Here is a 15,513-nt window from a genome sequence, read left to right as displayed (position 1 = left end):
TATCTCAAGTTAAATATCAGTATATTTCATTAATATTACATCTCTATCTCAAGTTAAATATCAGTATATTTCATTAATATTACATCTCTATCTCAAGTTAAATATCAGTTTATTTCATTAATATTACATCTCTATCTCAAGTTAAATATCAGTCTATTTCATTAATATTACATCTCTATCTCAAGTTAAATATCAGTATATTTCATTAATATTACATCTCTATCTCAAGTTAAATATCAGTATATTTCATTAATATTACATCTCTATCTCAAGTTAAATATCAGTATATTTCATTAATATTACATCTCTATCTCAAGTTAAATATCAGTATATTTCATTAATATTACATCTCTATCTCAAGTTAAATATCAGTATATTTCATTAATATTACATCTCTATCTCAAGTTAAATATCAGTTTATTTCATTAATATTACATCTCTATCTCAAGTTAAATATCAGTATATTTCATTAATATTACATCTCTATCTCAAGTTAAATATCAGTTTATTTCATTAATATTACATCTCTATCTCAAGTTAAATATCAGTATATTTCATTAATATTACATCTCTATCTCAAGTTAAATATCAGTATATTTCATTAATATTACATCTCTATCTCAAGTTAAATATCAGTTTATTTCATTAATATTACATCTCTATCTCAAGTTAAATATCAGTTTATTTCATTAATATTACATCTCTATCTCAAGTTAAATATCAGTTTATTTCATTAATATTACATCTCTATCTCAAGTTAAATATCAGTTTATTTCATTAATATTACATCTCTATCTCAAGTTAAATATCAGTTTATTTCATTAATATTACATCTCTATCTCAAGTTAAATATCAGTATATTTCATTAATATTACATCTCTATCTCAAGTTAAATATCAGTCTATTTCATTAATATTACATCTCTATCTCAAGTTAAATATCAGTATATTTCATTAATATTACATCTCTATCTCAAGTTAAATATCAGTATATTTCATTAATATTACATCTCTATCTCAAGTTAAATATCAGTTTATTTCATTAATATTACATCTCTATCTCAAGTTAAATATCAGTCTATTTCATTAATATTACATCTCTATCTCAAGTTAAATATCAGTATATTTCATTAATATTACATCTCTATCTCAAGTTAAATATCAGTATATTTCATTAATATTACATCTCTATCTCAAGTTAAATATCAGTCTATTTCATTAATATTACATCTCTATCTCAAGTTAAATATCAGTCTATTTCATTAATATTACATCTCTATCTCAAGTTAAATATCAGTATATTTCATTAATATTACATCTCTATCTCAAGTTAAATATCAGTATATTTCATTAATATTACATCTCTATCTCAAGTTAAATATCAGTCTATTTCATTAATATTACATCTCTATCTCAAGTTAAATATCAGTCTATTTCATTAATATTACATCTCTATCTCAAGTTAAATATCAGTATATTTCATTAATATTACATCTCTATCTCAAGTTAAATATCAGTTTATTTCATTAATATTACATCTCTATCTCAAGTTAAATATCAGTTTATTTCATTAATATTACATCTCTATCTCAAGTTAAATATCAGTTTATTTCATTAATATTACATCTCTATCTCAAGTTAAATATCAGTTTATTTCATTAATATTACATCTCTATCTCAAGTTAAATATCAGTTTATTTCATTAATATTACATCTCTATCTCAAGTTAAATATCAGTATATTTCATTAATATTACATCTCTATCTCAAGTTAAATATCAGTCTATTTCATTAATATTACATCTCTATCTCAAGTTAAATATCAGTATATTTCATTAATATTACATCTCTATCTCAAGTTAAATATCAGTATATTTCATTAATATTACATCTCTATCTCAAGTTAAATATCAGTTTATTTCATTAATATTACATCTCTATCTCAAGTTAAATATCAGTCTATTTCATTAATATTACATCTCTATCTCAAGTTAAATATCAGTATATTTCATTAATATTACATCTCTATCTCAAGTTAAATATCAGTATATTTCATTAATATTACATCTCTATCTCAAGTTAAATATCAGTCTATTTCATTAATATTACATCTCTATCTCAAGTTAAATATCAGTCTATTTCATTAATATTACATCTCTATCTCAAGTTAAATATCAGTATATTTCATTAATATTACATCTCTATCTCAAGTTAAATATCAGTATATTTCATTAATATTACATCTCTATCTCAAGTTAAATATCAGTCTATTTCATTAATATTACATCTCTATCTCAAGTTAAATATCAGTCTATTTCATTAATATTACATCTCTATCTCAAGTTAAATATCAGTATATTTCATTAATATTACATCTCTATCTCAAGTTAAATATCAGTTTATTTCATTAATATTACATCTCTATCTCAAGTTAAATATCAGTTTATTTCATTAATATTACATCTCTATCTCAAGTTAAATATCAGTTTATTTCATTAATATTACATCTCTATCTCAAGTTAAATATCAGTTTATTTCATTAATATTACATCTCTATCTCAAGTTAAATATCAGTATATTTCATTAATATTACATCTCTATCTCAAGTTAAATATCAGTATATTTCATTAATATTACATCTCTATCTCAAGTTAAATATCAGTATATTTCATTAATATTACATCTCTATCTCAAGTTAAATATCAGTCTATTTCATTAATATTACATCTCTATCTCAAGTTAAATATCAGTATATTTCATTAATATTACATCTCTATCTCAAGTTAAATATCAGTATATTTCATTAATATTACATCTCTATCTCAAGTTAAATATCAGTCTATTTCATTAATATTACATCTCTATCTCAAGTTAAATATCAGTATATTTCATTAATATTACATCTCTATCTCAAGTTAAATATCAGTATATTTCATTAATATTACATCTCTATCTCAAGTTAAATATCAGTATATTTCATTAATATTACATCTCTATCTCAAGTTAAATATCAGTCTATTTCATTAATATTACATCTCTATCTCAAGTTAAATATCAGTCTATTTCATTAATATTACATCTCTATCTCAAGTTAAATATCAGTTTATTTCATTAATATTACATCTCTATCTCAAGTTAAATATCAGTCTATTTCATTAATATTACATCTCTATCTCAAGTTAAATATCAGTATATTTCATTAATATTACATCTCTATCTCAAGTTAAATATCAGTCTATTTCATTAATATTACATCTCTATCTCAAGTTAAATATCAGTCTATTTCATTAATATTACATCTCTATCTCAAGTTAAATATCAGTCTATTTCATTAATATTACATCTCTATCTCAAGTTAAATATCAGTTTATTTCATTAATATTACATCTCTATCTCAAGTTAAATATCAGTATATTTCATTAATATTACATCTCTATCTCAAGTTAAATATCAGTATATTTCATTAATATTACATCTCTATCTCAAGTTAAATATCAGTCTATTTCATTAATATTACATCTCTATCTCAAGTTAAATATCAGTATATTTCATTAATATTACATCTCTATCTCAAGTTAAATATCAGTCTATTTCATTAATATTACATCTCTATCTCAAGTTAAATATCAGTCTATTTCATTAATATTACATCTCTATCTCAAGTTAAATATCAGTATATTTCATTAATATTACATCTCTATCTCAAGTTAAATATCAGTTTATTTCATTAATATTACATCTCTATCTCAAGTTAAATATCAGTATATTTCATTAATATTACATCTCTATCTCAAGTTAAATATCAGTATATTTCATTAATATTACATCTCTATCTCAAGTTAAATATCAGTATATTTCATTAATATTACATCTCTATCTCAAGTTAAATATCAGTATATTTCATTAATATTACATCTCTATCTCAAGTTAAATATCAGTATATTTCATTAATATTACATCTCTATCTTAAGTTAAATATCAATATATTTCATTAATATTACATCTCTATCTCAAGTTAAATATCAGTATATTTCATTAATATTACATCTCTATCTCAAGTTAAATATCAGTATATTTCATAATATTACATCTCTATCTCAAGTTAAATATCAGTATATTTCATAATATTACATCTCTATCTCAAGTTAAATATGTGAATATTGTAAAAACAATTAGGCTATATTGAGTTGTTCACATAAGAACTTTATTTTAAAGTGTATTAAGTTTATATATTATTATAAGGCTTGTCTTCGAGTCCGAAGATTAGTGAGGAATGCAATTTTCCCATAGCTGCGCAGTCCCAGCTGTGACCTACATATTTTGCCACATCCAGGGCAAGCATAACCACTGTCCGCAGGTGGTCGATTTAGTTTTTCTTTTCGCGTCTGCGTTTGTCCTCGGCAGCGGATTTTCTTTTGGTCTCAAATGTGTATCCCGCGGCCTTCGCGGAGTGAACTCCAACTGACTCGTTCTGAGGCCGCATGTAACCAGGTGCCCTCTTCTATGTCAGCTAAGCAAAGTTGACGCCTAAGCTGGTCTTTGAAGCGTTTCCGTGGGGCGCCTCTGTTACGTCGACCACCTTTTAGCTCATCGAAAAAAAAAAAAAAGGCTGCCTTTGGCAACTGTCGGACCATAACAAGTCCCTCTATACTATACTTACCGGTAAAAATATAAAACGCCTTTATTGGTTCAATTGTACTAGCTGTTTGTAAGCGACAAACCAACGACCAACTAACAAGGAAAGAGGGCGTCGAAAAAAATGTTTTATTTTCAGTGTAACTTATTTGAATATTAAAAATTAAAATATATTAAGTAGGAGATGTCATTTTATCTTCTAATAAGATCTTGTCAACTGAAGACTGCTTTTTGCGAGGCGCGTATACACAATATGGGTCAAAACGTTTGAAGTAAACATTTTAAAACATCTTCGCTAGTGTGATTCTTCTGCATTTTTTTTTGTCTCAGAATAGTCGAATTTCTTCCGTATATTGCAATTTATAATAGTGACGACTTATGTGTCAAATAAAAAATCCTCGATACGAGTACGAGAGCAATATGTAGGCCTACCTAGAATGTCCCTTGCATAATTCTATTGGCCAGGTCTGCCTCTTTATTATTAGATTTAATATGGCCCTCGACTTTTTTTTTATTATGATGAATGGTGCGTTCTTAAAGAAAGCACATCGATATTAGCCTTTTAAAGGAATTCTCTCTTCTTAGTAAGAAAAGAGAAACAGGCCAGAAGACGCTTAGCGCCGAGTCACACCCGGAATTAAACCCCTTTCCGACTTAAGCGAAAACCTGCCGCAACTTTATTTCTATCTCCATTAAGACATTTTTACAACGCTTAAAATGTATGTTGGCAACATTATTTTGGAAAAAGTATTGCCCATAGGCCTATTATATATTGCAAAGTATTTGTTTTATGTAAATATTCAAATGAAAGTGTTTTAACTGATATATTTTATTAAACCTTATAACTTAATTTTGCTATTACATAATTTCATAACATCGAACCGAGCCGAACCCGAACTTTAGACCTGACCGAACCGAACCGAACCCGAACTATACTCGTCATCGAACCGAACCGAACTCGAACTTAAATCTGACCGAACCGAACCGAACCCGAACTTTAAAAGTTGGGTTCGATTCCCATCTCTAGTAGAATCCCTAAAGATATCTTATATGCTTAGCTTGTGTAGGGAGTCAGACGAGACATTGTGTGTGCTAGTACGATCCTCGTCCTGAGCAATATATATATATATATATATATATATATATATATACTAGATATAGTTCGTCCATCGTGTTTCAATGATAACCATGTTTGTCATCTACTGTTATATGTTGTTAGAAAATAATATACTGCAACAATGTATATTTAAAAGTCTTTCTCTGATGTAGATTTTCAGAAAAATCGATGCAAATACACTTTTGATGTATGCGGTGTACAGAATATGGGTGTATAAATAAGCTTTACTCTTTTTTTAAACTAACAATAATATTTGTGCACTGTAGATTCAATTTAAAAGTCAAAATGTGCTTAAGGAAAAAATTAACTTTAGTATAAAAATCTCAAAATGTCTATATTAACACATGTCATAAGTCACAATACTGACATTTCACAATTGTATATTGTGCTTATTGATTTTAATTAGCAAAAATCTTTTTTTATAAACGATATAATATATTCGAGCATGACCATTAAAAAAAAAATAAAATTTAATCACAAGATAAAAACTCCAACCTAGAAAAAAAACTCTCTGATAATTAATATAGAATGTCAGTATTCCGAATAGTGCAACAACTATACCATGTAAAGCTCTAGATTCAAATGTTATGCAGGTCTGTGCTGTGAACAAAATATTTTTGACCCAATGACAATAGAAAGCTTCAAATGACATGACGTTCAGTTGTGCATGTATAAAAGCTGGGTTTGATATTCATACAAAGAAACACAATAGCCGGCTTATATTGATATCTTGTTGCATAGGACACAAAAGAGAAAAACAATTTCTATAATGTGGCTTTATTTTTCAAGAGTTTAAGTATTAGTTACTCTCAGTGCAGCGAACAAACTTGTGGATTTTTCTATTGATCTATCTCAAAAACTAAATCGATATAAGTTTGATTGAAATATAACCAATATGAATTAAATCGAGGAAATACATCAAAGAAAAACTCGCAGATTAAAAAAAAAACTTCTGTAATAATTTTTTAAAAATTCTATTAAGAAAAAATTTACATCATAGACTTACATAGACTATATCTAGACTGGACATGGAGATTTCTTATCACTACAAAAAATTTGAAAATTTTTTTTAGAAAGTTGGATCAAGGCGTTGTTTTGTAAAGTAGTTACAAGAAGCAAAGTTTTTTGTTTTTTTTCAACCTTAACCTATGTAACATATAATTTAATTTTTAGATCTAGATCTAGTAATTAAACATAAAAAAATAAGAGTACTCTCGTCTCATAATTATTATTTTGCAATTTTAGATACATAATCTAGAAAGATCTTGATAATCAATCTGTTAAAATGTTCATAAGATGATTTAAATCAACATGAGTTATTTCGATCTAGGATTTTTTAAACATTATCTCAATGGAAACAAACAGGAAATGGCTTTGTTTGATATATTTGCATGAATATCCGAGAAATGATTTTGCATTATTTCTAAACTTTGAAAACTAAAGATCATTACCTTTCTAAGACAGAAAAGATTGATTGGGGCGACTCCCCTTAGAGCCCGAAAAAAGAGTTTACGCACATAAAAATCTATATATGTAGAGGTCTGTGAATCGATCCAAGGCGTATAAGAATTTATTTCCGGTTTCCAGTCTAGATATAATATATAAGTCTATGGGTTACATATTTAATTCAATTAACAAAACGGTTTCCATTTAAAAGATAAAAAATGATTTCGCAAAAAAATGCAAAATATTCTGAAATAGGATTTTCAAAATCTTTTCTAGTTTTTGTGATCTAAAGGTTACAGACGGACGGACAGAAGAATGACAGACAAACCACACTAAACTAATTTCGCTTTTTCCCATTTCGTTGGCCGCTAAAAGCATTTCGCCATCTGCGTTTCAAGAGTGTAGCCCCTCACTCATCTTATTTCATGATCTCAGGTCAGACTGGGTCTGACTATTGACCGCGAGTGCCCAAGAGGAACCTTCAAGAATCAACGCCAATCCTTCCTTGCACTTTCAAAATTCTGTTTTGTTCTAACCCTCTGAAAGGGTTGTTTATTCTCGGGGTTATGATATTCTGGGCTGCCTGTCCTTGCTCTCTGAACCCGGTGGACATTAGCGGTTTACTTTCCAACTTTGGGGCATCATTACAATTCCTCCGTACATGACCTGGAGTGTTATAATTCCAGCAACGAAGAGTCTTTCTATTGCGTCTTGGGGTCTGATAAGATTGCCGTTCATCATTAGCCTTCTCCGCCATTCTTTGAATCAGCTGCGGAAGACACATTTAACGTCCGACTATAGTGTATAGTCCTCCCTGAAACTCCAGCCGCCTTGTAGGACAAGGAATATATGAGGGTGTTGTTGATTTTTCGTTTTCTGCTTATTCGAATGGTCTTCTTAATTTCAGAATCTCGCACTCCATCTATGAAAGCATCTGTGACCAGAACATCCAAAAAATCATGTGCTGTCGATGGGTAATCCAGACGGGCAAGAGGTTCTATGTCTGCTGCTAATTACTGTAATGTCTCTCCACTCTTATGTTGTCGATTCTTTAATTGCACCCTAAACACTTCCTGCAGGTGTTCATCGCCGTATCGTAGTTCCATTGTTTTGACCATGTCATCGTAGTCCGTCTGATCCGACATTGTCTGTAACAATTCGGCTGCTTTGCCTCTGACTTCCAACATGAGACCAGTTGCTTTCTCTGCCTTAGTTTCCCAGCCGTTGATTTTGGCCGCCTCATCGAAATGTAATCGATACACCGACCAAGACACAGAGCCGCCAAACACCGTTGGTTTAATCTTCCCCGTCATTTCAGCTACTGTGGTCCGCGAAGCTTGTTTCCTGTCCAGCTCAGCCTTTATTTCACTACGTAATAGTAGAATTTTAGAATTGACGTCCTCTTCCATCTGGGATTTCCATTTGGTTAGCTACTCCTTAAGTGTTGTTTGAAATTGTTTAGGTCCATTTTCAGTGCGAACACAAAAGTTTTTATCAAGAACAGTTTATATCCTAATTCGTTTTTAAGTTCCTCCTTTACTGATTTCAGGTCTTCCTTCATCGAGTCCTGCATGGTCAGTTCGCCTTATTAACGAGATGAAAATGACAAAAAATGACAGTTTTATAACGTAACTTAATCAACAATAATCAAAGGGAGTCAACTATGTAGGGCATCATAGAAAAGTTAATTCCTTTTTCTGTAAGGTCATGCTATACAAAACAACAACATCGAATGAAAATAAATTATTTTATTTCGAATAGTCTTCTCGCCTACGTAAATGGTAATTGTTTTTTTACCTAAAAATACTGCCATGACGTAGTCTACTAGGGTGTTTCCAAATTAGAATTGATACTGTTGGTTCACGTGGACAACTTCCGTAATTCCATTGGCTGTCGCTATAGGTGAACCAAATCTAGACCGACGCCATTTCAACTGATTGTCTACGACAAAGCTACGACATTTTTATCATCGCGTGTCTGAACATTGTTTTTCTATCAATTTATTGCTTTATTGTTGCAAAGCCTTCACGAAAACATGGTAAAGGATTAGCAATATTAGCAAAGGCTAGGATATCTGGCTGGCAAACAATACCAAATGTTACAGATGCTAGATCTTGTACTAGTAGTAGCAGTTCTATATAGTAAATCTACTTAGTCTACATCCAACGATTCAAGGATGTCGTCGATAGATTCAGTGGCCACACGTATACGTCTAGAAACGGCACGCAACTCTCACCGTTTGGAAAAAAAAAGGAACTATCTAGATCTAGACACTCAAAATCCAGAAGAAAAGCATGGATCTAAATAACAAAAGAACGATAATTGACTTGGACTTATTGTGTGAGTTTATTTCTTATTTTAAATGCAACGAATGCTGTTCTAACATTACTGCAGGAATAGATGCAACTAAATGCAAAGGGTTTGTTGAAACCATTGATGCTGTCAGGTTTGTAAAAAGGTTGTAAAATCTCTAAACGCATCTAGAAGAGATACTACTTCAAAATCAAAGATAAAGACCTTTATTATGCATCAAGATATTGTAAAAGCTGCTATGTCTGTTGATATTGGCCCTGTTGTTATGCCTAGCATAAGTCACACAAATAAAAAAAAATAGCTTAAATCTTGCATAAAATCAAAGACTGCGCTTTTCAACAAGGCAGCGTCTGTCGTCAGACATTTATACAATCATGGCTCAGAGTCACCACTTGACTGTAACGAAGGAACATAGATGACCCGGGGACATTCCTCTCTTGTCGGCATGGGCGTTGCCATAGATATTGAGTGAATTATCACATAGTTTGTCTATACTGCCATAAATGTGCTACATTAGGCAAAATCATGAAACGAAAAGGACCAACATTTTATCAGACTTGGCTGGAAAAGCAAAAACAAGGAGATTGCAGCATTAATTTTGCAGGTATGTATCATTTTTATCAAATATATTAGTTTAACTATATTTTAAAGGTTGTTTGAGGGTTTTTTTTAATATTTTTTTTCTACTTTTGCTAGGCCCTAGTGATATGATGGAACCTGAAGCAGCTAAAGTAATATGGAGATCAACTTTAAGCTTCCATAACTCTAGATACACTTAAATCGTAGGAGACGGTGACTCCAAGACATTTTAACTGCTGAATTCTTTGAAACCATATGGACATGATGTGCTCGTCGTCAAGGAAGAAAAGTGTGAACTATGTGTCCAAACGATTGAGTACAGCTTTGAGAAATGTTGTAAAAGACTGCTCTAAATTAGGTAGGTTTATTGATGTTATATTACAACAATAAAAAAAAAATATCTGAGAAAATATTAATTATGTTGTTATTTTCAAACAATTAACATCTTTTGGTTTTCATTTCTTTTTACTTTTTAGGTGATTCCATTGGAGGGAGAAAAAAAATGGAAGTCTCACTGGTTAAATAAAATCTCAGCTTGGAATTTATTTTGGAAAGGGCGATTCGAGGACATAAAACTAAAGCTTGGGCATCTGTCCATCACAACTATTCGACTGACATCAATTTACAACACTAATACTGTCCATCAGGTAAAGATTCTTGGTGTTTTTATAAAAGAGATATGTCGGACAAAAACATAATGACAGAGTTCACCATTTTTTAGATTATGAGGAATCAATAAACATGTTTTGCGCATCTATGAACGCCTTACATATTTAAATCTGCTTAGAAGGTTTGAGCAACATGCTACACAAAACAGCAATGAGATCCTTCACAATGCAGTTTGGTCAAGGTGATCAAAAATACAATGTCAATGCAAAGAAAGGTAAACCTTTCAGCTCTCCTTGCAATTTCAAAGTTTAACTATGGTCCAATATATTCCGCTATTATTCTTGGCAACTTTAGACAAAATGCTTCAAGTCTTTGTGAAGCTCCAAAAAGAAAAAGACTTGCACTAAGCAGAGCTTTAGATAAAAAGAAATGAGACAACAACTAGGAAAAGTTGCAATTAAAAAGGCCAAAAATGAATACATAAAAGTCAATGGGGACCTGGGCAATGGGGCGGGACAATTTTAATTTTTTTAACCTTACTTACATTTTATTACGTTTATAAAAGCTTTTATGTTTATGTATCATGATGTCTTTGTATATTCTATGTGTACATCTCACTTCATTAGTTACACAAGTACAATGTAAATTTTATGGACATATTTGACCAATGCTTTTTTTCTTTATATTTTTAGCTTTCATCATATTCGAATGAAATCTCAAGGTTATAAACCTTATTAATGTCAGTTATAACATATAATATGAGTACATTTTTGTGCACTATGATTAGTTTTTGGAAAATCCCCCCCAAAAATGTTTCAGTCAATTTCTCAAAATCAATCATGTGTATTTTTCATCAGTATATTTTTGCTATAAATATTTTTGGTTATAATTCTACTGAAATGATTTGTTTACTGCACATTCAAGAAATTAATGCCATAAATATATCTGATTACTTTTCTGAAATCATATTGTCTTTATTTATGTATGAAAACAATAGATTATTTCACTTCCTCAATAACGCAGGTAAAATGTACAGTGTATGTACAGAGTTGACTGTCACGAAGTTTCTACCAACGCGGTTAGTTTTTTTTTCTTCTACTTGCAATCCTTGTACGAACGAAAGCACCTTGTATTTTTTGTTTTGAAATGTTTGCTACGTCACAAAGTCCGGTGACATTTATTGGTCACTTTTTGTCATGAGGCAGTTCACCCTATAAAGTTTGTTGAAACGGACGGTGTGTTGGTCCGTAAAAGAGTATTAGTCTGTGTAAACAAATACTAGTTCCTTGGATGTATTATTCAGTAGGATTTTTGTACCCCAGTTTGGGGTGAGTTACTTCGTTTGGGTATCTCTTATTTTATGGTGTATGAGGTTGTCACTATTTCTAGTTTTAGAATAGAAGTTGAGTTTTGTGTTTATTTCGTTTATAGGGTGCCAGTGTTGGAGTTGTATTTACTGAACTCGATTCTTAGCCAGTGGTGGCGTCGCTTATCTTCTCGGAAGTATCTATTACAGTCTTGAGTGTTATTGTCAGGTGGTGATAACTGACGGCGTGGTGTGTTAGTGGCCGTTACACAACAGTTGGGGATCAGTTGAGGTCTAACTCTCTCATTGCCGATGTTGACAGTATTGTGACGTCATTTCTTTTTGGTCAGCGCCTGGTTTACTATGAAACCATGGTGACAATTTAGTAGCAGTAGCAAGTTGATTATGTTTAACTATTGAATACATATCTATATAATTATTTATATTATCTATTCATCATATATCAGTATCGTACAATTAAATTCATAATTTTGTTTTTTAAATCCACCCAGAAAGTTGGTTCCTCTATGTACGACTGTGTGAATGATGTTCTTGTCAGGTTGAACCTCAGGACCTTCAATTTGTTCAGCTATTGAACAACATAAATAACTCCTAAAACTGACATTGATCAGAGTTTTTATTGTATAATGTTTTGTTCTCATCAGATTTGAATGAAATTTTCACATGTTATCAACTTTAGTTGTCTCAATAATAATAGAAATACTTTTTAATATGTACTATGTTTAGTTTTTGCGATATTAATCAATTTTGTCGTTTTTTTTTTGTCGATCATGTTTTTTCAATTAATTTTTGCAAAAACACTTTGTTATTTATTGCTTTATTTAAAAGTTTTTTAGCATAGATTTAATACAGATAATGCAATACAAGTATCCGATTACTCTTTTGATAATCAGTGTTAGGTCGAAAAAAAAATCTTGTTTGTTGTCGAAAATCATGTTTCTGAAGATGCTTGCCAAGAAACATTTGTAAAAAAAAATATTCAAAAATTAAAAATCTAATCTGATTAATCAATAGTAATTTTTTTTCTTAATATTTCAACAAATTTTCAAATACAAAGAATAAAAAATGAAAGAGAAAATAGTTTTTATGTACAAGCATGTTTACAAACAAAATGGCCGCGGTTATCATAGCAACAACATTTTCAAACTTTTTATCTCTAGATTTTGAATAATTTCTCATACATAACATACCTCTATAATATTTTGAAATTGTATGCATGAATAAATACAAAAATGCTTCTAAGTGTTAACAATAGAAGGCAAAAGGCCAACAATAAAAGATAGTCGACGCTGAGAGTGAATGTCGAACAAGACGTTAATAATAACGAAGAGAACCGTCAAATGACGTCTATATATAATCTTGACGTCCATACAAACTGCCTCTCTCTCTAAAGACTTCATTCGCTATTCTTACTATAATCCTAGTGTTGTTTTTTACTAGTCGCGTCTCTAAGTCAAAACATCCCCTAATTACAAAACAAATACAAATTCCCAATCGTGCTACAACAATGTTAATTGAGATTGTTGGCATTTTATTAATTACATTTATTTTATAGTTTCGCAAGAGTCTAAACATGATAATGTAATTCTAATATATCCTCCACATTTTACTAGACTGTCTAAAAAAAAAAAAAAAAAAAAAAAAAAAAAAAAAAAAGTTTTTGTATTGGTAAAAAAATTTCTGCACGATATGAACATCTAGATAAGTAACTTATTCCTAGGCATTTGAGGCTAAAAATAATTCAAGCGATGTTTTCTTCTAATTTTATGATTTTCTTGTCCCATTAACGTTTGTCTGCAGTCCCGGTACTATACGACTTTAGCACTGCGTTCTAATTCCTTATAAAGTGTTATGCTATTACAAAGAGTAGTCTCAACCACTGGACCTCGCCTCGATACTTTTTGTGATCTATTTGAAAATATTGGAAAACAACGAAACACTTACTAGCCCGCTATACGCAAAGCAGCGGTAGAACGACACGCCTCGAAAATAAGGACTGGTCAGGTTAATTAGATCAATGTCACGGAGAGGATGTCTGCAAGGCCATTTCGAATAACAAATCATTATTCTGTCATTCATTCACAAAGTCATGGAGACTTGTTTATGACGGAAATTCTAGGCGATAAAAAGAAAATTTTTTGGTTTTAAAAAAGAGCGGGAAAACAGACATGGCAAAAAGTATTTAAAGAGATACATGAGTAGTTTGTGGAACGTGAAGGACGATTGTATTGTACATTTAGAAAGTGTGTATATTATTATCACCGCATTATGATATTGTTTGTTATTTTTTAAAATGAAAGATTTATACAAAATTGAACAGTAATACTGCGTAGATCAAAACATTGTCACATCAAGTAAACATATTGTAATACCAATCAAAACATATAGTCTCATCTTGCACTCAATCATAGCGTGACCATCACATTGCGTATGTGTAAGGACAAAAAAAAAACAGTAGCCAAGACAATGGAGAGGTAACTGATGTAAACAAGTCAAAGATGTCATAAAAGAAGAAATAGGCCTAGGATAAGAAAAGACTAACAAAGATTTAAAACTTTCAGAAAATCTTCTTATTATGGAGGTCATTATTCAGTTGCCAGTGGTCATAATCTGTGATGATTAGTTATTAATCTTCAGTATTTTCATGGTGCTTCATTTATTCAACAAGGATCAGGCAAGTTATATTCCGTTTCTAAAGGTTATGTGTTATGTAAATGTATTCATTGTTCAAATAGCCGTTATATTTCAGTGGGTTGGATATCACTGTACTCAAGGAAACCACTACACTCTATGCTTTCAAATGGTAATCAAATCGGAGCATGTCTTTCCACCCAGAAAAATGTCAGTTATTAAGAGTAACAAAAAAACTTAGTCAAATTAATTCCACTTATCTTATTCATGACAAACCAGTAACACAGACTAAAAACGCAAAATACCTAGGTGTTATAATAAATGAAAAAATGTCATGGAATCCCCACATTGATGAAACTATCAAAAAATCAAACAAAGCATTAGGGTTTATTTTTTAGAATTCTATAAATCAAATAAGAACATAAAACTAAAATGTTATTTAACTTTGGTTAGGCCAATAATAGAATATGCATCCTCTGTTTGGGACCCCTCAACTCAAGAAAACATTAAGAAATTGCAACAGACACAAAATAGAGCAGTGAGGTTCATAACAAACGAATATTCACATCTGACTAGAGTAACACCTTTAGTAAAATCCCTAAATTTAGAAAGCCTTCAGGACAGAAGACTCAAAAGTAAAGTAGCAATTATACATAAAACACTGAACCATATTCTTCATATACAAAAACAAAATTTAATAAAATACTCTGAAAGACACAAAGATAAAGGCACATTCCTCGTCCCATATGCTAGGACAAATTTGTACAAATACTCCTTCTTCCCTAGTGCTATTAGAGCATGGAATGGGTTGCCTGAGTTAGCCAGGAAAACTAGTGACTTGGCAGAATTTAAGTCATT

The 15,513-nt window shown here is 30.4% G+C and overlaps 1 protein-coding gene across 1 annotated transcript in view; it reads left to right on the top strand.

Moving 5' to 3' along the window:
* The first annotated feature begins 10,034 nt into the window (after positions 1-10,034).
* LOC129922704 (uncharacterized) overlaps positions 10,035-15,513 on the top strand; it is a 28,856-nt gene continuing 23,377 nt past the window's right edge. The window contains exon 1 of the mRNA XM_056009638.1: positions 10,035-10,113. Within this exon, the coding sequence (XP_055865613.1) occupies positions 10,035-10,113 (79 nt within the window). The remainder of the gene's footprint in view (positions 10,114-15,513) is intronic.

The sequence above is a fragment of the Biomphalaria glabrata genome, chromosome 14 (genome assembly GCF_947242115.1).
Source record: "Biomphalaria glabrata chromosome 14, xgBioGlab47.1, whole genome shotgun sequence".
Classification (NCBI taxonomy): domain Eukaryota; kingdom Metazoa; phylum Mollusca; class Gastropoda; family Planorbidae; genus Biomphalaria; species Biomphalaria glabrata.
This window is presented reverse-complemented; position numbering and strand designations above follow the sequence as displayed.